General features: G+C 49.7%; 1 protein-coding gene across 1 annotated transcript; it reads left to right on the top strand.

The window, feature by feature from the left end:
• Window positions 1-1,827: 1,827 nt before the first annotated feature.
• Window positions 1,828-22,261, top strand: EPHB2 (EPH receptor B2). Its single transcript, XM_083375431.1, has 15 exons — window positions 1,828-1,887; window positions 3,929-4,613; window positions 10,666-10,821; window positions 11,078-11,413; window positions 14,399-14,523; window positions 15,819-15,981; window positions 16,580-16,688; window positions 17,202-17,269; window positions 17,618-17,740; window positions 18,127-18,374; window positions 18,564-18,779; window positions 19,657-19,806; window positions 20,301-20,494; window positions 21,004-21,159; window positions 21,736-22,261. The coding sequence occupies exons 1-15, from the start codon at window positions 1,831-1,833 to the stop codon at window positions 21,842-21,844; spliced, it is 2,895 nt and encodes a 964-aa protein (XP_083231557.1). The 5' UTR covers window positions 1,828-1,830; the 3' UTR covers window positions 21,845-22,261.
• The last annotated feature ends 2,168 nt before the right edge of the window (window positions 22,262-24,429 follow it).

The following is a 24,429-nucleotide window of genomic DNA, read 5'->3' as shown; positions in this document are numbered from 1 at the left end:
CTTTGGACGGTCGCTAAATGAATTGTCGTAAGTCAAGAACTACCTGTACAGTTTATAAGAAGGCCAGATTTGACAATGGTGGGGTATTCTGGGTTCCTCAGCAAATTTCTTAGTTGTCCAAACCGGTGGAAGAAACGTGAAGGATCTCTGAGCACTTGTATTTTAGGGCTGGTGGAAGATCTGTCTGGCAGCCAAATATCTTTTTATCAGCTCTAGGAAAGAGTTTTTTTTGGGGGGGGGGAAGCAGATAGATCTGGAGCTACAGAGAATCGAAAAAAGCGAGGCGCCTGGAGGCAGGTCTGCCTCCATCCAAAAATATTTAAAAACACATCAGCAGAGAAGAGTATTTATCTGCCAAAACTTGAGAAAAAAGAAAGTCATCCAAGCCACGGGAGACAATGGCAATTTTCTCCCCTGAACGTTTGCCAGCTCTTCCATTTGCTGGAGACCCCATTAGTTATTTTATTTTATTTTTTATTTTATTTACATTTTTTTTAAAAAAAGAGAAGTGACTAAATTCATCTTCAAAGACATCCGATCAGATACAAAGCGCCTATCAATGGAGGATGCTTCTATATACCATAATGCAGAACATTCTTCCCAAACTACCCCCCACCCTAAAAAATTAAAAATCCAGCCACCCAGGAATATGATCCAGTTGCCAAAGCAAGTGTCAGATTGGGACAGACACCCCCCCCTCCACGGTCCCACCCCGGAGCCGAGACCCTGATTACTGAGAAAGTCTGTTTGATAAAGTCATCTTTTTCCAGAAGGACAGCTGCTTGTCTGAGATAGTCTACATTCTTCTGCTTGAACAGGGGGTTGGACTAGACGACCTCCAAGGTCCCTTCCAACTCTATTCTACTCTATATTTGTCTGTTGATAAACTCATATTTTTACAGAAGGATGAGTACCGCTAGTCCTCAAGGTATGGCCACAACTGAGCTGCGGTTGTGAAGTTAGTTGTTAACACCAATCCCGCTTCCCCCTTGGGAGAGCTGCCCCTGGTGCGAAAGATGCCAGAACAGGTTTCACTTTGGGAGCGATGAGCTGGAATGAGCCGTTCCGATTTGCGGATTTGTTTATTTAAAGAAAAAAAAAATCTCCTTGCACATTGGAAACCCACTTGCTCCTGGCGATCTGGCGGGAGGGGGGGAACCTTTGCAAGCAGAGATGGCAGAAAATAGCATTTTGGATAGATGTCGGGTTACATACCTGCTTGGAATTATATTTAGGTTTTTTTTAAAAATTTAAGAAAAAAGAAATGAAAGAGACCGGCAAAAAATGTAGGTCAAATGTGGATTTGAAAAGCATCTCCTTAACTGGAAACTTGGAAAGTGTGCGTGTGAGCTGTTTCGGTGCTGGCACAAGAGTTCGTTTGGTGAACTGCAGAGAGTGACTTATTGATCATTGTTCCAAACTTACGACCGTTGCAGCATCTCCCCTCCTTCCCCCCCCCCCCGTGGTCAGGTGATCAAAATTCAGACCGTGGGCAACTGACTCGTCTTTACGACAGCCGCAGCGTCCCCTTTTGCGACCTCCTGGCAAGCAGAGTCCATGTGACGAACTGCAGCGATGGGGCAAGGAAAGTTGTAAAAAAAAAAAAAACAGGGCAAAGCTGGTTTAGCAAATCTCCTCACATAGCGACACGGGTCTTGTAGTCATACCCCAAGGACCGCCTGTCTGCTGACTTTGAGAGCTTGCAATATTTTTCTCCCCGTTTCAGAAATTTGCAAAGCAGGAGCGTTTTAGCTAAAGAGCGAAAGTGTGGGGGGGAAACGATGGGATTAACCAGGTTTGTTTGCCTTCTCTTCGCCTGCAGAAACCTTGATGGACTCTACCACGGCCACGGCCGAGCTCGGCTGGACGGTGCACCCGGTTTCAGGGGTGAGTTTGGGTTTGGGTGACACGGGGGCTCGAAAGCCAGCAGCACCTAAGGGAGGGGCCTTGGGGGTTGGCGTGGGGGTCTCTCTCCAGGTTGTTGGGAGGAGAAACGTTTCGGGACCCCTCCGTTTGTGGGTTCGCTTTCCAGATATGCAGGTTTGGGAGACGGCCAAGCAAAACAGCAGAGATGTTCAACAATTGATTTGAGTGGTAAATTCTATTCTCCTTCCTTCCTTCCTTCCTTCCTTCCTTCCTTCCTTCCTTCCTTCCTTCCTTCCTTCTTTCTTTCTTTCTTTCTTTCTTTCTTACTTACTTTTTTCTTTCTTTCTCTTTCTTTCTTTTTCTTTCTTTCTTTCTTACTTTCTTTCTTTCTTTCTTTCTTTCTTTCTTTCTTTCTTTCTTTTTCTTTCTTTCTTTCTTTCTTTCTTTCTTTCTTTCTTTCTTTCTTTCTCTTTCCTCCCTTTCCTTCCCTCCCATCCAATCCTTCCCCTTTCCCTCCCTCCCTCCCTTCCCTTTTCTCCCTCCCTCGTTCCCTCTTGTCCAGTCCTTCCCCTCCCTTCCTCTTCCCCTCCCTCTGTTCTTCCTCCCTCCCTCCCTCCCTCCCTCCTTCTTTTTCTCCCTCTCTCCTTCCCTCCGCACTCAACCTGGGATCTCTGCACACCTGGGCTGTGCCATCAAGCAGCAGGCAACCGACAGACAGAGGAGAAACACACCGCATACGAATCCATGTAATTTTGTGTGCCTTAAACAACCCTCTCCCCAAACCAATTTCAGAGCCCTCCCCGAAAATATACCGGGGGGGGGGGAGGGGGGGAGAGAAAAAGACAGCAATCACCGTTCCCTGCTCGTTTTTTAAATTGCATCACGGAAAAAAAAAAACACCTCTTGGCAATTTTCTCTTGGAACACCATAAACTCCTGGAATAATTCCGATAAGGCTGACAGCGCTAATGAATGCAATTAGTTGATTAATTAACTTCGCAGCAGATTTTTTTAAAATACGGCGCTTAACGGAGGCGGGGGTCTCTGCGAGAGAAGGGTGCAAGGGAAATCAGGGTGAGGGGGAAAAAATCACTTTTTTTTATTCCTGACGGTTTGGGATATTAGCACAGAAAAACACAGCGGTGTGAATTTAGGACAAGGTTTGCTCTCTGCAGAAAGCTGCTGGCTTCTTTGAAGCGGAGGGATCATTAATCCCTGTTTATGACTCCAGGGTGATTTTCTACCAATTTCTTTGTCCCCGAGATGACCCACCGGATCAGGGAGAATCTCTTCCCAGCAGTTTAATCCCTATGAATAAAATACTCTGGATTCCACTATTTTGAACACAAGGCCAGGCGCAATGCAAGCAGCAGGATCAGAATAACCCCCCCCCCCGAATGGTTTTAAAACGCTGGCGATATCAAATGGAAATTGAATAACAGAAGAACAGAGTTGGGAGGGGCCTTGGAGGTCTTCTAGTCCAGCCCCCTGCTCAAGCTGGAGACACTTTCATACACAATAACAAAATAACAGAATAGTAGACTTGGAAGGGGCCTCGGGAGGTCTTCTAGTCCAACCCCCTGCTCAGTCAGGAAACCCTATACCATTCCAGGCAAATGGCTGCCCAGTCTCTTCTTAAAGGCCTCCAGGGATGGAGCACCCACAACTTCTGGTGGCAAGCCGTTCCACCGTTTAATTGTCCTCACTGTGAGGAAATTCCTCCTTAGTTCCGGGTTGCTTCTGGGGAGGCTTTTAGTTTTTCCCCTGAATTTTTTTGGACATTTTTTTTTATCTAGGGAAGGAAACAAAAATGGAACAGGTTTACAGGTAGTCCTCGACTTACGACACTTCATTTAGTGAACATTTGAAGTGAAAATAGCGCTGGGAAAAAGAAGGGATTGTTTTTATGCAAAACGTCTTCAATAGATAGATACAGTAGATAGATGGATGGATGATAAATGAGACAGATAGAAATAGACTTGGGCTTGTGCCAGGGAGGGGTGCATGTGCTTTGTAGTCTTGCCGGAGATCTCCCAGGGGTGTCTTCTCTCTCTCCTCTGCAGTGGGAAGAAGTGAGCGGCTACGACGAGAACATGAACACCATCCGGACGTACCAAGTGTGCAACGTCTTCGAATCCAGCCAGAACAACTGGCTACGGACCAAATACATCCGACGAAGGGGCGCCCATCGGATCCACGTGGAGATGAAGTTCTCCGTCCGAGACTGTAGCAGCATCCCCAACGTGCCGGGATCTTGCAAGGAGACCTTCAACCTCTATTATTACGAGTCGGACTTTGACGCTGCCACCAAGAGCTTCCCCACCTGGATGGAAAACCCCTGGACCAAGGTGGACACCATCGCGGCCGACGAGAGCTTCTCGCAGGTGGACCTGGGCGGGCGGGTGATGAAGATCAACACCGAGGTCCGCAGCTTCGGACCCGTCTCCAAAAACGGATTTTATTTGGCCTTCCAAGATTACGGCGGTTGCATGTCCCTCATCGCCGTGCGCGTCTTTTACCGCAAGTGCCTGCGCATCATCCAGAACGGCGCCATCTTCCAAGAGACGCTGTCCGGAGCAGAGAGTACGTCTCTGGTGGCGGCCAGAGGCACCTGCATCCCCAATGCCGAAGAGGTGGACGTGCCGATCAAGCTGTACTGCAACGGGGACGGCGAGTGGCTGGTGCCCATTGGGCGCTGCATGTGCAAATCTGGCTACGAATCGGTGGAGAATGGCACCGTCTGCAGGGGTACGTGAATCTTTCCCAGGAAAGATTCTCCGAACGTTTCTTTTTAATGCCTGTTTTCTACAATTTGTGCTATGCTGAAATTGGGTGTCACACTTTTCCGTGTATCGTTTACACGGGCTTTGGGTCTCTCTTCTCGTACCTCGCTCCTGGAAGACACGGCAAGCTCGCCCATTCTTGCTCTCGGCTTTGTCGTCTTGGATGGCACGGCACGCAAGGAAAGGCAGACGGGGAGGGCAGAGGAAAAAAGCAGGGCAGGGCTAGCATTGAACTGCTGTATATAAATATATACAGTAGGTTGAAGGTTGAAGTGTAGCAATTCAGGGCAAGCACTCATTTTCCCCCCCTATAACAACCCTGAGGCTTGCTGTCCAGAGATAGACAGATGGATGGATGGATGGATGGATGGATGGATAGATAGATAGATAGATAGATAGACAGATAGATAGATAGATAGATATAGGTAGGAGAGAGAGATGAGAGAGAAAGATGATAGATAAGTAAGTACATAGGTAGATGGATAGGTAGGTAATTAGTTGATAGTGATAGAGATTATATTTGTAGATAGATTTTATATATATATGGTATATGTAGGTAGGTAAATAGATAGATAGATAGATAGATGATAGATAGAGCCAAAATCAATTGAGTCTGATGGAGCTGAACCAGGACCTTCCTAATCTGTTTGCCAAACTCTGGCCACTACACCACACTGTCCATCGCTTCTCTGGATCAGAAGCCAGAAGAGGCAGCGGGGTGCAGCGGTCAGAGTTTTAGCCCCAAGATGAAGACGGAAGCTGAAGTGAGACGGAATTTGTACGCAACGCTGCTTGCAAATCCCAAGGGAGAGGAGGCGTTCCCTCTGTGTGTGTCTCTGTGTGTGTGTCTCTGTGTGTGCACACGCGTGGTGTGAAGGATGCCACCCTCCCTCCCTCCCTCCTTCTGCCAACCCCCCCCCACCAGGCGGCTGAATGTGATGCTGGCGCAGGCGCCTTGCGGTCCCTGACGGTTGCGATCCAGCTCCTTTAATTAAAGACAATTATTGCTTTCAGACGCCTCTTTTTGGCTGAGCAGCCTTGTTTGCAAACAGACAGCTGTGGGGGCTTTTGTGTCCTTGGCACAACGGCCCCCTCCCTCGCCCTTCTTGCCAAGCGGCACAGATCGGCTTCTGTTACCGGCACCCTCCTGGAAGCAGCCGGCCAGGGTGCCAATCTGCAAGAGGGAAGGCGTGGGATGGGCAGCTGGCTGCGAGGTCCGGCACCTTCTTTTGCAAAAGATAATTCCGCCCTTTTCCCACCCACCCCTTTGTTGGCACAAAGTGTGGGAGGGGGATGCCGCACCCCCTTTCCGAAGGAACCACGAGGGAACCAGGTTGCCTGCTCGAAGAGAGAGGGAGGGAGGAAGAGAGAGAAAGGGGGAGAGAGAGAGAGAGAGAGGGAGGGAGGGAGGGAGGGAGGGAGAAAGAGAGAAAGAAAACGTGAGGTAGAGAAAGGGAGAGAGAGAGGGAGGGAGGGAGAAAGAGAGAAAAAGGGGGAGAGAATGAGAGAGAGAGAGAGAAAGAGAAAAAGAGGAAGACCAAGATTGAAATGCAAAGTACAGAGAGAGATATATATTTTTTTTACAATTTTTCTTGCCACCGTTGTTAAGTGAATCGCTACCGTTAAATTAGTCACATGGTGATGACTTTCCCCTATCGGCCTGGCTGGTCAGAAGGTTTCAAAAGGGGATTGCTTGACCCCGGGGGCTACTGCGACCGTCGTAAGTGTGGAAAAATGGTCCTAGGTCGCTATTTTCACTGGTGGTGTAACTTTTCCAGTAAACGAACTGTTGTAAGTTGGGGGACTCCCTGTATTTGGGTTAGTTCTGAGTTCAGGGTATTCTGCGGAGCCGAAAAAGGGGTTAGTGGGTTGTCTCCTCCCAGCTTTAATCTCCAAAGCCAGTGAAAAAATGACAAGAAGGTGAGGCATCAGCCAGGCAGTCGTTGGAAGGCGGTTACGGCAACCACAAAAATCCACAAAGTAAATCCAAGGAATGACTCACAACTGATAAATAAATATTCCGAGAACTGGAGTTAGGGAAGAGAGGGGAGGGGGAATGGAAAGAAAGAAGAAAAAGAAAAGAAAAGAAAAGAAAGAAAGAAAGAAAGAAAGAAAGAAAGAAAGAAAGAAAGAAAGAAAGAAAGAAAGAGTTTTCTCCAAGACCCAAAGTTGGAGAACTCCAAAGCCATCGATGTTCCTCTCCTGCTCCTCCAAAGCCCAACGTTTGAGGGTCTCAGGGAAGACCGTGACTTGTCCAGTTCTGATCTTTGGAGATGTGGACACATCCCGACATCTGGGTATCTTCTCCAAGGACTTCAAGTTTTTCTTCCTCGGGGCGTCAAGCTACGTTTCTCCTTTCGAGGGGCTCAAACTACATCCCTCTTTTCCCCACTGTTTTGGGGGTGATGTTTGTTGCTATCTCGTTTTTTCGGAAGTCTGTCCTAGGATATACGGGTATAGGGTTTCCTTTCCACCAAGTGAAGGTCAAAAAAACGGGTGCTGGAGACTTCGGTAACCGTTGCACGCTCCCCGAATTTTAGCGACGTGGCCCCAGAGTCCTGCATGCATCCCATCCGCCCGGCGCACACAAAGCAATCGGCGTTTATGGGCCTCCAAAGCCAGACCCTCAACCCTGATTGGCTAGGCCAGGGATGAGCAGGTTGCTCCCATGGTCCCAGAGAGGACCCCCCCCCTCCCCTCCTCCCCTGTGTGGGGGAGGGGAGATGAAAAGCTTTGCAAAGCTCCTGGCTGATGGCGAGATTTTGGCTTTTGTCTGGATTTTTTTTTTTTTTTTGCAACCATGCAGCGCCGGTGGCTTTCCTTGCAAAGCCCCAGTTGGGCTCCGAGCCCGTTGCCATGGAAACCGCTTTCGGCAGCTGGAAGCCGTGCCCGGCTGGCGTGGCAGGCTGGCTGGCTGGCTGGCTGGCTGCAGTTCCCGTGGCCAAGGATCGATCGATCGATCAATCAATCAGAAGAAGAGCTGGGAAGAGACCTCGGAAGTCTTGGAGCAGGAGACTCTCTAGACCATTTCAATCAATCATTCACTCAATCCATCGATGGAAGGGACCTCGGAGGTCTTCTAGTCCAACCCCCTGCTCAAGCAGGAAGCCGTAGACCATTTCAGACAAGTGATTGCCCAGTCTCTTCTTTAAAGCCTCCAATGATGGAGCACCCACAACTTCTGGTGGCCAGCTGTTCCACTGGTTGATTGTTCTCGGTGTCAGGAAGTTTCTCCTTAATTCCAGGTTGCTTCTCTCCTTGGTTAGTCTCCATCCGTTGCTTCTTGTCCTGCCTTCAGGTGCTTTGGAGAATAGGGGGACCCCCTCTTCTTTGGGGCAGCCCCTCAGATACTGGAAGACTGCTACCCTGTCCCCTATCATCCCTCTTTTCTCTAGACCGGTTGATGCTGAGCCCCATCCCAACTCTGGCTCTGGAAACCTGCCCTCCCCAGCTGAGCAGCTGGGCTGGAGAAGGGCAGGGATTTCTGGAGCCATCCAAATCCCCCCCCCCGGTGTTCAGTTTCAGCGGGGGTCCTCGGCCCCCTCCCCTCGCGAGGATTAAGACAGATCCAAAAGGAAATAACATAAAATAAATTTTAAATTGGCAAGCTGGGCTGCATTAAGCGAGACAGAGAGGATTTCTCCCCCGAATCTAATTCTGCTTTTTCATTACATGTCGAAAGCGCCAGGCGTCGGGAGTTCTAGCAAGCCTGGGGGGGAAAAAAAGAGAGGCGCCTTCTCCCTGCTGGTAGAAAGCTAGCTGAGAAGGGATTGGCCTTCCCCCCTCCCCCTAAAGACTTGCCAAGTTGACGGTACAGGTAATCCTCGACGTACGAGCCCAATGGAGCCCAACATTCTGGTCGTTAAGCAAGACGGTTGTTTAAGAGACTTTTGAGCCGTTGGACGACCTTCCTTGCCACGGTTGTTAAGTGAATCCCCGCGTTGGATAATTTAGTCACATGGTAATAATAATAATAATAATGATAATAATAATAACAGAGTTGGAAGGGACCTTGGAGGTCATCTAGTCCAACCCCCCGCTCAGGCAGGAAACCCTAGACCATTTCAGACAAATGGCTGTCCATTCTCTTCTTAAAAACCCCCAGTGTTGGAGCATTCACAGCTTCTGTTCAGTCAATCTTGCCTTCTCAAGAGTCTTCTTGAGGAAATCAGGAAAGGCTCGCTTAACTGTCTTGCTTAGTGACTGAAATTCCTAGTTCAATGACGGTCGTAAGTGGAGGACCACCTATAAAACTTGCTTCAAAAAGAGGTGGGTCTGGGGGGCTTGCACCCATATAAAAAATCAAAGCCTCTTTTCCAACCGCCCCCGCCCCCCTTCTCCCCCCCCTCCCCCCACCCCTCCCGGGTTAATTTTCCCAACAAAAGTGGCTCCTATTTCCACAAAGCGCCGGGAAGTGACATTAACAAGCAGCTAATTAGCGCAGCCGATTTTTGACAAGCCCGGTGGCAGAGCCTCTAATTAGTCTCGCGTTCTCTTTTAATCAACGGCCTCCGTCACGGTTTTAATTTAATTTCTGGATCAAAATGCCAACCGCAGTTCGGGCAGGCCGGGAAGGGAGGTCAAGGGGTCCCTCGGCAAACTCTCCCTTCTCCCGGAGCTTTTCGCATGTTCCCGTCCCTTTTAGCGACGTGCCGCCGTCTCAATTTTTTCTTGGGGGGGGGGAAATCCAGGCTGCCTTGACTCAGGCTTCCTCGCTGGCCCACCACTCAACAACCACAACAGAATCGGAACACAAATCTAATTTAGAGCTGGTCCTCCACTTAAGACAGTTCATTTACTGACCTTCCGAAGTTACAACGGCACGGAAAAAATGGGCGCAGGACCAGTTTTCACACTTAACGACCAGGGCGGCATCTCCGCAGTCACGTGATTTGCATTCAGATGCTTGACAGCTGACTGACGTCGATGACCTTTCGCAGCGTCCCGAGGGCTTACGTGATTCCCCTTTCGCCAGCTTCCGACACGCAAAGTCTCAATGGAGGAAGCCGGATTCACTTAACGACCGTGTTCCCGGCTTAACAACTGCAGTGATTCACTTGACAGCGGTGGGGAGAAAGGTTGTAATGTGGGGCAAAAGGCATCCCCGCTGCTCTCTGATCTTGGCTGTTTCCTTGCAGACGTTTCATGACCCAACTAGGGAACCTCATCAGGGCAAGAAGGGAGGTGGGGAGGGGGTTGCAGAGAGGAGAAGGAGGAGAAAGAAACCGCAGCAGACCGAGAAAACTCTCTTAGCCTTCTTCCCCCTTCCTGAATCTGGACTTTCTACCTTTGCAACGGGATGAAAGAGGCGGCTATCCGGTCCGCTGTCTTCCTTTTGTTCTTTTTTAAGGCCGCAGATAAGATTATCTGGGTTTCGACCTCGCAGCCACCAGAGCTTCTCTGAGTAACTTGGAGAGATGCCATTTTTCCACAATAGCCCTGCTTTGATGTCTCCCTTTGGAGGTTTTTGCAATGTCTCCCGATACGAGTCACCAGGCTGGGGAGAGGTTTTTGGGGTGGGGGTGGGATGAGGAAAGGGAGGGGGGGTCAAGGAGCGGCTAGACTTCCTCCTGGTGAGTAGAGGGGTGGGGGCAGGGGTCTGCAACGCAGAGGGAGGGAAGAGAAGGGGCTTTTTGCAGGACCCCAACAGCCAAACATCCTGGAATTGCGGTAGGAGGACCCCAGACCCTTTTGCAAAAGATCAGGCGCCTGGCGATGGGGAGCGCCTGGAAGGAACTAAATACGGCCACCCTCCCACAAGGCTCTTCCTCAGCCTTGGCAACGTTAAGACGTGTGGACTCCAACCCCCAGAATTCCCCAGCCAGCATCCAGGGACTCCAGCTCCCAGAATTCCCCAAGATGATGGCTACCGGTATTCTTTACAGAAATGTTGAATTAATCCAAGGTTGAGAAACGCAGTTAGATGAATTGGGCAGAGGAGCTGGCGCCCTGAATCTGCCCCCTCCCCTCTTTTTACAATCACCCACCCACCCATTTTCTCTCTCTTTCCTATCCAGGCTGCCCTTCCGGGACGTTCAAAGCCAACCAGGGGGATGAGAGCTGCATCCACTGTCCAATCAACAGCCGGACCACGTCCGAAGGAGCCACCAACTGCGTCTGCCGGAACAGCTATTACCGGGCCGATTCTGACCCGCTGGAGATGCCGTGCACCAGTACGTCCGCCCGACAAGGAGGCAGAGAGGAGGGGGTGAACGGAAAGTTCTTCTTCCTTCCTCTTTCCTTTTTATGACCTGGCAGCCCTTCCTTCAAACCCCCCAGACAGTCATTTCCTCACTGAGTTGGATGGGAACTCAGAGGTCATCTAGCCCAACCCTCTCCATCTCCAGATTGCTGCCCTGAGGCCAGCAAGCCGTAACCGTCACGTAATTTCACTTCTGCCTTCCTCTTTCCTTTTTATTTACCTGGCAGCCATTCCTTCAGCCCCCCAGGCCGTCATTTCCAGCGTGAACGAAACCTCCCTGATGCTGGAATGGACCCCTCCTCGGGATTCGGGGGGCCGCGAGGATGTGGTTTACAACATCATCTGCAAAAGCTGCGGCTCGGGGCGCAGAGCCTGCACCCGCTGCGGGGACAACGTCCAGTTCACGCCGCGCCAGCTGGGCCTGACCGAGCCACGGGTGTACATCAGCGATCTCTTGGCGCACACGCAATACACCTTCGAGGTCCAGGCGGTGAACGGGGTGACGGATCAGAGCCCGTTCTCGCCACAGTTTGCCTCCGTCAACATCACCACGAACCAAGCAGGTAAGAATTTTAACGCTCTCTTCCCTGCGGTTTCTAAAAGGTTTTTTTTCTTTCTGATCTTCCGGTTTTCTGCCTCGTTCCTAAGGGCTTCTGTTTTTCTGCCTCATTCTTATGGGCTTCTGTTTTTCTGCCTCGTTCTTAAGGGCTTCCATTTTTCTGCCTCGTTCTTAACGGCTTCCTGTCAATAGCTTGAGTGAATGGTGCAAACAGCGGGATCCTGAGAGTTGGACCTTAGGATCATAGAATTACAGAGTGGGAAGGGACCTTGGAGGTCTTCTAGTCCAACCCCTTGTCCAAAGCAGGACAAAGGGCTGTCTGATCTTTTGTACGATCCCCCACTGTAGAGCAGCCCTGTTTTGCCAAAGAGGTCAGAACATGGCTTATCCTTGGCTTGTTAAGGGCAAGAGCCTCTGCTATTGTCAGTCTCTTTGCCATCAAAGGATGAGAAATTTAACGCAACTCTGAACGCCTGGATTTTTCAAACCCATCCCCGCCTTCCCTTGCTAGTAAAACAACCTGTGATTGACATCAGTGCTGGGGGTAGGGTGGGGTGAGAAAAGGGGCTTATGGAGAGGGGCAGGGGAGGTCTGAGGAAGGAAAGATCCAGGGGAGAAGCCCCCTCCCCAAAAAGCCCCTTTGCAAAAAAACGGAGCTCTTTTGATCCGCAGAACAAATTTGGATTAATTGTTATCGCTCTTCCTCACAGCTGCAGCCTTCAGCTCTGAAAAAGACCCCACTTTCTCTCTTTCTGCCTGTCTTTTTTTGGGGGGGAGTGAGAAATGAGGAGGGGAGGTGGGCTGGACGGTTATGGGGCGAGGAGGAGGAGGAGGAGGATGACCCCCGGACTCATTGCCAGCTAGCCCCCCCCCTTACCGCCAGCATCTCCAGTTTCTTGAAAGCCTGCCAAGTTCAATCCATCCAGACCAGCCCCTCCTCCTCGCCCGTCTGGTGTCAGCTGCCAATTCTGCACAGCCAGTCTCCCCCTCTGCGCCCCCCCCAAAAGCCCCTGTGGATTCATCAAAGGAGCTGAGGCTTCTTGGATCCCCTTAATCCTCCCCACTGGGGTCGGCACCCAAACAAGGGGGTCCCAGGGGAAGGGTTAGGAATGAGATGAAGGAAGCCAGGGGGGGGAGGGCAGCTGTGTTTTGGGGAAGGGGTCTCCCCCCCCCCCGCTTCCAGCCTCCATTCAGAAGTTCTCTTCCTCCAGCGTCAGGTTACCCCTGGCCTCCGCTGAGTGGGGAATTTTGCTATTTTTCAATTAGCGTCCAGCAGAAGCGCCGAGATCGGAGGTCAGGATAGCAATGTGGAAAGGGGAGGGGGAGCTTGGGAAGGACGCTGGCGTGGGAAAAATGGGGGTGGGTGGGGGGTGTTGCCCGGGGGTGTGGGAAGGGAGGGGGCAGGCAGCCTGGGAGTTTCTTGTTTGAACTTGGGACTGGACTGTAGAACTGGGGTGCACATGGCGATCCTGGGTAAGGTCCAGTGGCATTGCAGAAAGTCCCCCCCACTTACGACCGCCATCGGGAAGAGGAAACGTCCCGTTAAGCAGTGCGGTGGTTAAGGAAGGTCTCGCGTGGCTGGGCCCGATTTTGTAACCTTTTTCGCTGCAGTCGTTAAGTGAGACGTCTGTTATTTGGTAATTCTGTCATCCCAGATCAATTAGTTAATCCATGGAACGGCTTTGCCTCCAGAAATTGTGGGTTTCAACTTGAAGAAGAAATTGGACTACTCTTTGTCTGGAGTGGGATAAGGCTTCTCGCTTGAGGAGGGGGCTGGACTAGAAGACCTCCAAGGTCCCTTTCGGCTCCAGTCTGATTGACTGATTGGAATGGTCCAGGGTCTCCTGCCTGATCAGGGGGTTGGACTAGAAGACCTCCGAGGTCCCTCCGAATCCTATTATTGTATGTATGTTTTGTACCTGTGTGTGTCTTTCCAAGGGACCCCAGACTGCTAGGGGTGGGGGTGGGGGCTGCCTGGCCTGGGTGGGGGGCACTTGGCTCACCGACTGGCTCCTCCTTGCACCCATCTTGCCTGTTGCAATTAATCCCAACGGTTGTGCGTTTATTGTAGCAGCTGTGAACATTGTCGCCTTTGCAGGGAGAAGGAGGGGGAAGTGTGCGCTTTTGTGCATGGGGGGGGAGGCGCAAGCTGTGAAAAAAAATAAAAAAAATCTCTGCTCGCAGTTTGTCATTTTTCCCACGTGCTCCTAGCCTGGCCAGCTTTATTATCCTCGGAGTTGCAAACTCTTATCCTGGGTGTGATGTATCTATTCATTAGTCCTAAACAGTAACTGTCGGCTTTGCTAATTCTCCCATAATTAGAGGGGCCGCATCATCCCCAGGCGATTCCCTCCCCAGCTCGGCAGCCTTGATGCTCCTCATTAAGGCGGTGAAAACAGAAACTGTGCAGAGCAAACGGAAGGAAAGGGAAAAAAAATAAATAAATCTGGGTTTGCAAGGGGAAAAAAAAAGGAACCAGCAGCCGGAAAGGGCAGGAAAACACTTTATTCTTTGTGGATACGAGAGGGTCAGTCCCGTCAGAATGCAGAATAACCGAGTTGGAAGGGGCCTCGGAGGTCCTCTAGTCCAACCCCCTGCTCAAGCAGGAGACTCTCCTAAAAGCACTGGAAAAAAAGTGACGTAAGAGAGAGGACAGTCTAATCTAAGCATCATCATCATCATCATCTCTCTCTCTCTCTCCTCTCTCTTTCTCTCTCTTTCTTTCTCTCTCTTTCTCTCTTTCTTTCTCTTTCTCTCTCTTTCTCTCTCTCTCTCTTTCTCTCTCTCTTTCTCTTTCTCTCTCTTTCTCTCTTTCTCTTTCTCTCTCTTTCTCTCTTTCTCTCTCTTTCTCTCTTTCTCTTTCTCTCTCTTTCTTTCTCTCTCTTTCTCTCTCTCTCTTTCTCTCTTTCTCTTTCTCTTTCTCTCTCTTTCTCTTTCTCTCTCTTTCTCTCTCTCTCTCTCTCTCTCTCTCTCTTTGTCTCTCTTGCAGCTCCTTCGGCGATATCCATCATGCATCAAGTTAGCCGGATGGTGGACAGCATCACTCTCTCTTGGTCTCAACCGGACCAGCCCAACGGGGTCATCCTGGATTATGAGCTCCAGTACTATGAGAAGGTATCAAGGAGAAGGTTGGGCTGTGGACTTCAACTCCCAGAATTCCTCAGCCAGTCATAAAAGGGCCAGGTTTGAAGACCCCTAATCCAGGCCGTGCTCGTCCCAAAGACGCTTTTCGCAAAAAAGAACTTTCCTGGTTTGGGTTGTGTGTTTTTTTTCCCCCCCCTCGAAAACATTTCACTTCTCCTCCAAGAAGCTTCTTCAGAAATTCTTCAGAACCGAAGAAGTTTTTTGGATGAGAAGTGAAATGTTTTCGAGGGGGGGGGGAAACCCGCAAGAATGTCCAGTGTCTTTTGGGGGAAAAGCACCGTTGGGACGTACGGACATAGCTTTTCTCTTGAGATAATCACGCACGGACTGTAAAGTCTTGCCCGCCGTTTGTTTTTAACATGGTTACTGCGTCATCAATGCCAGGCCCCCTTTTTTAATGCTTGGAGGGCATCCGTACACTTTTTTGAGACAGCTTTTCCTTCAGTATGGATGGATTGAAACACAAATATGTTTTTCCGGGGGGTGGGTAAGGAAGATTACTCCATTGCAAGAAAAAAGTGGATATTTTGGACACGAGTACGTGTTTTTTTTAAAAAAGGCTAATTAAAATCGTGTTTAAATGGAGGCACCGCGCACCCTCCCCGTTTGAGATTACAAAAGCTGCATAATTCGCTCGGTGACCTATTTTCAATTGCCAGGAGGAAACCAATGCGAGGAGGGGTTTTGGGGGGCAGCTGATGCTGCATAATTTATCCCGCTGTTTTGCAGAAATCAGCGGATCTCTTCTCCCCTGTTCGGCTTTCCCCCTGGCAAAGGGACAAATGCTTCCTCTTTTCCGCTGCTTTTCTATTTTTTTTTTCTTTTTGCAAATACTCACAAACACGCACCCAGGCTGTGTTCATCCTCTTAGCAAGCCCGTCATTTTAAAAATATTGGCTGGAAGATTGCTAGGGATTGTGGTGCAGTTGCAAAACGTCTTTGGCACTGATCTCGCGCTTTCGTGAAACCATTTCTTTTCAGAACCTAAATATTTATAAATTTTAGAAAAACAGAACACATGTCTTGGTCATGCTACTTCTCCTCTTCTGTTCAGTCGTGGCCGATTCTTGGAGTTTCTGTGGGGTTGGGCTGGATGACCTCACGGGACCCCTCCTGACTCCAAGGTTTGGTTTTTCTGCCCAATGCTGCATCATCCATCTGGGGGGAAAGCTAGGCAAACCCAGCGGACATTTTTTGGCCGTAACAATGACCCCTTCTCTGTTCTTCTCCTTTTTAACTGGAATAACCGTGGTTGTTATTCATAGGATCTGAGCGAGTTTAATGCCACGGCGGTCAAGAGCCTCACCAATACAGTGACCGTCCCAAACCTCAAGGCTGGGACGATTTACGTCTTCCAGGTGCGAGCTCGCACAGTGGCCGGTTACGGACGCTACAGTGGGAAAATGTACTTCCAGACGATGACGGAAGGTGAGTGGCAGGGGGTCCTGCCCCCTCCCCAATCAATGGACAGAGCTCAATTGTGTCCGTAAGTCAAGGACAACCTATATATCAGTTTTCTGGATTGTTGGGGAGCAATAATGGTGGGTTTCTCTGCTGCCCGGGGGCTGGACTAGATGACCTTGAGAGTCCCTTTCATGCTTCTTTGAAATGAAAAGACATCAGTTTTGGTCGGACACCAGGGAGGCTTTTGCTAAGGGAAGGAAGTGTTCCATGCTTGTTTCGCTGGACCTGTTTAAACCAAGGTTGGATGGCCGTCAGAATGCTGTACCTGTGGGTTTCTGCACCGGGCAGAGGGCTGGACTGGATGACCTCTGAGGTCCCTTCCAATCTTTCCACTGCTGATTTCATGATCTCACTTAAAAATCATGCACCGAGCACGGGGTTGGACTGGATGACCTCCCTGACCCTTTCCCTCAAGGATTTCGTGATCTTATTTAAAAATACTGCACCGAGCACAGGGTTGGACTGAATGACCTCTCGGATCCCTCCTGATCTTCCCTTTCTGTGATCCTCTCTGCTGATGCTTTGCTTAGTTTGTTTTCCCTTTTTTTTCATGTCTCTCCAGCCGAGTACCAAACCAGCATCCAGGAGAAGCTGCCTTTGATTATCGGTTCCTCGGCGGCAGGACTGGTCTTCCTCATCGCCCTGGTGGTCATCATCCTGGTTTGCAACAGGTAGGCAGGAATATAGAACAAGGGATTTGCTGAAGAAAGCAGAAAGAAATGTTTCAAAGAGGCTTCCGTTTTTCTGCCTCATCTCAGGATATGGTTAGAATATCCCACATTTCCTGAGTTCCGTTTGTGGGTTGGATTTTCCCCTTTCTACAAGAGTTTTTAAGAAGAGATTGGACAACCGTTTGCTGGAAATGGAATAGGGTCTCCTGCTTGAGCAGGGGGTTGGACTAGATGACCTCCGAGGTCCCTTCCAGCCCTCGGATTCTATGTACCTGCCACTTTCTATGTACCTCTGCGCATACCTCGCCTTTGCTTTACGGGCAACTCCATGCCTGATTTATACAGGGGCGAGTTTGGCTTCCGCAGGGCGAGGAGGGGCTTAAAGGGAGGGGTCTTGGTTGTGGGAGGAGGAGGAGAATAAAGGCTGGGCGGGTGGGGGGGACACATGGCTGAAGCCCACCCTTGCCCCCCTAGTCCATCTGCCTACCGTTCAGCACGGTGCTCTCCTTCCAGAAGACGTGGATTTGAGCGCAACGATTCGGAATACACTGACAAGCTGCAACACTACACCAGCGGCCACAGTATGTATGAATGGGGGGGGCAAGGTTGGGGGGGGCAGGAGGGAAGAGCAGCATGCACCCCCAAAATGTGCCATTGGGGCAATAACCTGCACAGCCACTGACAAAACACCAATATGTCCCAGAGAAGTCCTGAGACGTAGTCCTCAACTTAACAACGATTTGTTTAGTGACCATTTTACAATGGGATGACGAGAGACGGTTAAGCTCCGTTGACTGACGCTTATCCTAGCCTACCTCGCAGGGTGGGTTGCTGGGGAAGCGAAACAACTCCCCCCTCCTTAAACTAGGGCTTATCATGGTGGGGGGGGAGAGCAAACGACAGATGTCCGCTTCTTCTCCTTTGAGCAGTTACTCCGGGGATGAAAATCTACATCGACCCCTTCACCTACGAGGACCCCAACGAGGCCGTGAGGGAGTTTGCCAAGGAGATTGACATCTCCTGCGTGAAAATCGAACAGGTGATCGGGGCAGGTGAGACCAACCCCAGAGACTCTTGGGCGCTTCTTACGATTTGTGTGTTTGGCACTGAGTTTGGCGAGGAGGAGGAGTTGGAGGAGTTGGAGGAGGAGGAGGAGGAGGAGGAGGACTGTGGGGTCCTTGATGCTGTCTGAGCCTGGTGGTTTTCTTTCAGACGTTTCATGACCCAACTAGGGAACATCATCAGTGCTAGCAACGATGATGTTACCTAGTTTGGGCCATGAAACATTTCCAAGAAAACCCCCAAAGTCAGAGATCACCACCACGAGCCCCACATTTCAACCCTGAAAGGTAGAAATGTGAGATTTTGGGCAGGGGGGGGGCGTGCACGAATAAATGTCTTTTTCTGCTCTTGATTTTCACTGCCCCTCCTCCACCAGGAGAATTTGGCGAGGTCTGCAGTGGCCACCTGAAGCTGCAGGGCAAACGGGAGAGCTTCGTAGCCATCAAGACCCTGAAATCGGGGTACACCGAGAAACAGCGACGGGATTTCCTGAGCGAAGCCAGCATTATGGGTCAGTTTGACCACCCCAACGTGATCCACCTGGAGGGGGTGGTGACAAAGAGCCCCCCGGTCATGATAGTCACCGAATTCATGGAGAACGGGTCATTGGATTCCTTCCTTCGGGTAAGACACCCCCCCAAGTGAGGAGCAGCAGTTTCTTCCTCCCTCACAGGACCCCCGCCCCCTTAGGTCCCGGGTCTCCTGCTTGAGCAGGGGGTTGGACTAGAGGACCTCCAAGGCCCCTTCCAGCTCTATTCCCTCACCTGCCCTGGATCTCACACACCTTTCCTCCCCTCCTGTTCTTCCCTTCAGCAAAACGATGGGCAGTTTACGGTCATCCAGCTGGTGGGCATGCTCCGGGGCATCGCGGCTGGCATGAAGTATCTTGCTGACATGAACTACGTCCACCGTGACTTGGCAGCCCGTAACATTTTGGTCAACAGCAACCTGGTCTGCAAAGTTTCGGACTTTGGCCTCTCCCGATTCTTGGAAGATGACACCTCGGACCCCACTTACACCAGTGCTCTGGTAAGAGGGTGGAAGGAGGGCTGGCTGGCCAAGGCTTCGAAAGGTTATTGAGATAAGTCAAGGGACAAGCCAGGATTTGCTACCTAACATTTTCTGCCTCTTCCGAGGAGCTGACACGAGGTCCTCAGGGTGCAGACTGGCCACTTCTATTGATCTGGTCCTCTCTAGGTGAACTGAATGGCCATTTCCAGACCACAATGGGAATTGTAGTCCAGGAGGAGTGAAATGGACCAGGTTATGGAAGGAGGCCTCCACTGATGGAAGAAGCTCCTACTTGCCTGAAGGAAGGGGGCAGACTGGAAGGCCTCCAAGGTCCCTTCCAGCTCTGTTCTAATTGATTGATTGATTGATTGATTGATTGATTGATTAAAATGGCCTAGGGCCTTCTGCTTGAGCAGGTTGGACTGGAAGACCTTCAAACTCTATTCTCATTGATGGATGGATGGATGGATGGATGGATTGAAATGGTTCTGACAGATGGAACTCTTCAAAGAACTTCCAGGCATTGTTTACCTTAAAGAGTCTTTATTTGGGTAGCAGAGCATCGGCACTTACATAGTCGAAGCCAAAATCTGAATTCCCCTCCCCTGAGCACATAGTATCAAAGCACAATCCTCCAATTAACAGTCGTAAATCACATTCCCCAATCAGCTGGAAGGTGGGCTTCCCTTCCAACTCTCCAGCCAGTGATTTCTTATCATCTCTTATTTCAATAACCTTGGTTCTCACACTAGGTTCAGTACTGTTGTGTCTATATAAACTCTCATGCACGTTCCTCCCCCCCAGCATCATCTAACTGTAACTGAAGACAAGTGTTGGAGATGTCTCCTGTGGTACACCCAATCCTTCTCGCACCCAATTCTTCTTCTCTTCACAGGGTGGTAAGATCCCAATCCGTTGGACGGCGCCCGAAGCCATCCAGTATCGAAAATTCACTTCTGCCAGCGATGTGTGGAGTTATGGGATCGTCATGTGGGAAGTAACGTCCTATGGGGAGAGACCTTATTGGGATATGACCAACCAGGACGTAAGTCACAGCTTTGAAACATCTGAGGAAGCCTTTGGGGATAGATGGGTAGGACCTCTGGTGATGTCAACGCCTGTAACATGGGGAGAAGACAATGAGGGTTTTTTCCAGAAATTATGGGATGCTTATGGAATAGGGGAGAAGGAACCCTTGTGAGCTCCTTGTCTTTTGGAAATACTGATATTCCTTGACCTATGACTGTAAAGGGCCCAGCCCACAGGTTATAATGGTCATGGATTTTACAAGCTGATTTTACAATCTTTTCTGCGGCGGTCGTTAAGCGATCCACTGCACTCCTCAAGTGAAGGCTGTGTTTGCGGTCCCACTCGCATGAGCGTCGCAGGCGTTCGTAGCCACACTTGCGTGAGCAACGAGTGTTCATGTGCATGCATGCATTCACCCCCCCCAAACCATCCCGTCTTTCCCCCCTCCCCCTGCTCCAGGCTGCCAACCCTGAGAGGGGAACTCTGCTCTGATGGAACGTTCATTTGCAGGTAATCAATGCCATTGAGCAAGATTACCGATTACCACCGCCCATGGATTGTCCCAGCGCTCTCCATCAGCTCATGCTGGACTGCTGGCAGAAGGACCGCAACCACCGGCCGAAGTTTGGACAGATTGTCAACACCCTAGACAAGATGATCCGAAACCCCAACAGCCTGAAAGCCATGGCACCCCTTTCCTCAGGGTAAGAAAGCAAAGTCTTGAACTTTGACCCGGAAGAAGACTTTGGGTCGTCTTCATTCATTGGAGGTAGTCCTCGACTTACAACTGTTCATTTAGTGAGCGTTCAAAGTTACAAGTGGGCTGAAAAAAAGGGACCGTTTTTCACGCTGATAACCATCGCAGCATCCCCCTGGTCACGCGATCCAAATTCGGCCACTTGGCAAACTGGTTTCATAGTTATGATGCTCGCAGCATCACGCGATCCCTTTTCGCGACCTCCCAACAAAGCCAAGTCCATGGGGAAAGCCAGGTTCGCGTAATAACCAGGCGGCTGACTTTACAACCACACGGATTCGCTTAATAACTGCGGCAGGAAAGGTAGCCAAACGGGGCGGAACGCACTTAGCTAGTGCCTCGCTTAGCAACGGAAATTTTGGGCTCATTTGTGGTCATTATGTCGAAGGCAACCTGTATCCGACAGGCTGGTGGTAAACTGAAATTGACATGAATTTAATTTCATTGATCTTGCAGGATTAATCTGCCCTTGCTGGACCGGACAATTCCAGATTATTCCAGTTTCAACACAGTGGACGAGTGGCTGGAGGCCATTAAGATGGGCCAGTACAAAGAGAATTTTGCCAGCAACGGCTTCTCCAGCTTCGACTTAGTTTCCCAGATGACAATGGAGTAAGGGCGCGAAACATGAAATTGGGAAATCGGTTATATTTTACGAGTATAAAAATAAAATACAGGTAGTCCTCGACTTGCAAGAATTTGATGAGCAAATTTCAACGGAGGAGGCCGGAGTCACTTGACAGCCAGCTGACTAATGTTAAGAACAAATTAGCTTAATGACTGTGGCAAGGGAGGTTGTAAAAATGGGGTAAAACTCACCTAATCCATGTCTCACTTAGCGACGGAAATTTTTGGCTTAGGTGTGCTGGTAAGTCAAAGACTACCTGTAAAATAAAATAAATAAAAAAAACAAAATAAATAGTACAGTAAAATATAATACAATACAATCATACAATAGAATAGCATAGCATAGAACAGAATACAAGACAATACAAGAATAGAATAGAATACAATAGAATACAAGAACACAACACAATACAGGAACACAATACAATACACGAATAGAATACAATACAATACACGAATACAATACAATACAATAGAAAATATACAATATGCAATACAACATATACAACACAATACAATCTCTCCCTAATCTTCCTCCCTCTGCTCTCTTCCCGGCCTCAGAGACATCTTGCGAGTCGGAGTGACACTGGCCGGTCACCAAAAAAAGATCCTGAACAGCGTCCAGGTGATGCGCACGCAGATGAGCCAGATCCAGTCCGTGGAAGTTTGAGACATGCTTCTTGTACACGGCCACAGGGTCCCGCTCCCGTGTGGTCCTAGTGTGTGTCCAGGCTTCCCCGAGGGGGCCTTGGGCTCCTCAAACGCGACAGACATGGAGCGCCACGTGGCCACGGACTCTGAGCAGACCAGCGCAACCCTGGATTTCTTATTTAGGAGGACACGTCCAAACCCCACGTCGTCGGCGTGAACCTTCTCCTCAAGGGCTAAAGTCGGGGAAGGGATGGCAAGCGGCCCTTCTCGGCCTCCTCACCCACACCCCACCCATCCCGACCTCGTCCATTCTTCAAACAAGACGTTCCAGCATCGATATCCACACCGGAAGTCTCCGAACATCTCAGAGCGCAGCTGTGGAGGCTTCATCTCATCCAGGTTTTGGTGGACGGTGATCTTTGGGCTGGACTGAAGAAGGGCGAGAGACAGGAGGTTGTTGTTCTCAACAACGAGAGACGTTACTCATGGACGGGTCTTTTGAAACCCACTTCCCTTTTGAAGGACAGAAGCGTTTTTTTAAAAAAAAAATTTGATGTCTTCTCCAACCTTTATCCCCAGGTCCAAAGGAGCTTCCTACGGTTCAGGTGGGAGCTTGACAATTGGGATTGGCACAACCTGCAACGGCTCCTCTTTGCACCCCGAGCTGCAGCTCCGACACACACTCAAGATGTTCACAAGGCCTTCCTCCCTTGTCGTGTGTTGTAGACTTGACGTGTTTTTTATTTTTGTCGTTGTGGTGATGGTGGTGGTTGTCCATGTTTCCTCCTTCCTTGGCAATGGGGTCCCTCAGGGGGGGTTGCGTTGTTTTCGCTCTCCTCTGAATGCAATATATATATATATATATGTTTCTCCTGGACCCTCTCCTCCAAATCAGCACTTCCAGGGGGGAGGGGGGGCAGGCATTTACACCACGTTGCTCCCAAGTCTGTGTATATTTGTGTGTGTGTGTGTGTGTGTGTGAAAGAGAGAGAGAGAGCACTTCCGGGGTTGGGGGGGGCAGGCATTTACACCACGTTGCTCCCAAATCTTTGTGTATATTCGTGTGTTTATGTGTGAGAGAAAGGGAGAGTTGTGCTATTTTTTCCATTTGCATTTGTACTTGCTGAGCCCAATACACCTAGTCTTCAACTTACAACAGTTTGTTTAGCGACTGTTCAAAGTTACAATGGCAATGGAAAAAAGCCACTTAGGAACCATTTTTCACTCTTAACGACCCACCCATCTCCCTTTTCATTCTAATTAAAATGTGTTTTCCCTCTGCAAACGAATCGACAGAGAGCTTTTGTTCAGTGTCTGATTTTAACCATAGCAGACCTTGGCAATTTGAAGATGGATGGACTACAACTCCCAGAGTTCCCTAGCCAGCGTGGAGAATTCTGGGAGTTGAAGAGCACACCTGCCAGCTGGGGAATTCTGGGCATTGAACTCCACCCATCTTCGAATTGCTAAGCTTGAGAAATTCTGCACCCAGCATCCGGGGACACCAACTCCCAGAATTCTCCATGCTCAATGGGGCATCCTGGGGATTGAAGTTCACCCAGCCTGTTGGTTTTTGCAGCTTGGCTCTGCTCTGCGTGTGCAAAATTCTCATTTTCCCCCCTCCCCCTCATCTGTCCACCTGTCCTGAGGCTGCCCGCTTCCACTGGACTGAGCAATAAAATGCCAGGCTTATGGGTAGGGTGATCCTTCAGAGTGGAGGGCTGTTGTGCAGGAAAGGAGGCAATTTAAGGATGGGCAAAAGGGGTTGGTTCTGTTCCAGACTTGGAAGAGACACCGTCAAGAATGGCCCACCTGGGCCTTTAATCTGGAAGGTGAGAGTATTCTCTTTGGAGAATTCTAGGTCGCCATCTTCAAACCATCTCAGAACCTGGCATGAAGCGAAGGGTGATGTCCAAAGGGCCAGTGGCTGCAAACAGGGAATATTTATTTAAAATTGAGAAAAATTTAAGACTGTTCTTCTCCTGTCTGCAATTTCGTGTGTGTGTGTGTGTGTGTGTGTGTGTGTGTGTGTGTGTGTGTGTGCGTGTGTGTAGAACTGGAGACTTTTGAACTTTGAACCTTCACTGAACTGTCCTGCGTCTGCCTGCTTGAACCTTCACGAAGATGCATCTCAATTCATCAGCAGGTCCTACGGGGGACTGTTTTCGTCCCTGGCAATTTTTCTTCTTTACCCTTGACAGTATTTGTATTTTTACAAAAGGAAAAAATTATATATATATATATATATATACATATATATGTAAATAACAGGTGGTTTGCCAGGTCCTTCTCACCCAAGGGTGCGTCTTCCATGCCAGCCAAGGCCTTCTCTGTACTCCGTCGGACATCTTTGGGGGTGTCCCCGGGAAAGAGGAGAAGGAAGAAATGAAATCCCACGTATTTATAAAGAGAGAGAGAGAGAGAGAGAAAAGCAGAAGCTGCTACTCCAAGATCTTTGTAGGAGTATTTTTAAGAAGACTTTTTTGTTTTTTTTCCCAAAATAAATGTGAAGTGTCTGGACCAAGTCTTCTTTTTTGGGTTGATTTTTGATCGTCGGGGTTGGGTTGGAAGGAGAAAGCACGAAGCTGGAAACGTCTCCAGGTG

The sequence above is a fragment of the Vipera ursinii genome (genome assembly GCF_947247035.1).
Source record: "Vipera ursinii genome assembly, chromosome: 17".
NCBI classification, from domain to species: Eukaryota; Metazoa; Chordata; class Lepidosauria; order Squamata; family Viperidae; genus Vipera; species Vipera ursinii.
The sequence above is the reverse complement of the archived record's forward strand: the minus strand, read 5'-3'. Positions and strand labels throughout refer to the sequence as shown.

What these genes read in the sequence shown, in the direction of transcription:
- EPHB2 (XM_083375431.1), top strand. Translation starts at nt 1,831, where the DNA reads ATGGACTCTACCACGGCCACGGCCGAGCTCGGCTGGACGGTGCACCCG. An exon ending in CTTCCAGACGATGACGGAAG is followed by an intron (nt 15,982 to 16,579) that starts GTGAGTGGCAGG and finishes ATGTCTCTCCAG; the next exon opens with CCGAGTACCAAACCAGCATC. An exon ending in GTTTCCCAGATGACAATGGA is followed by an intron (nt 21,160 to 21,735) that starts GTAAGGGCGCGA and finishes TCCCGGCCTCAG; the next exon opens with AGACATCTTGCGAGTCGGAG.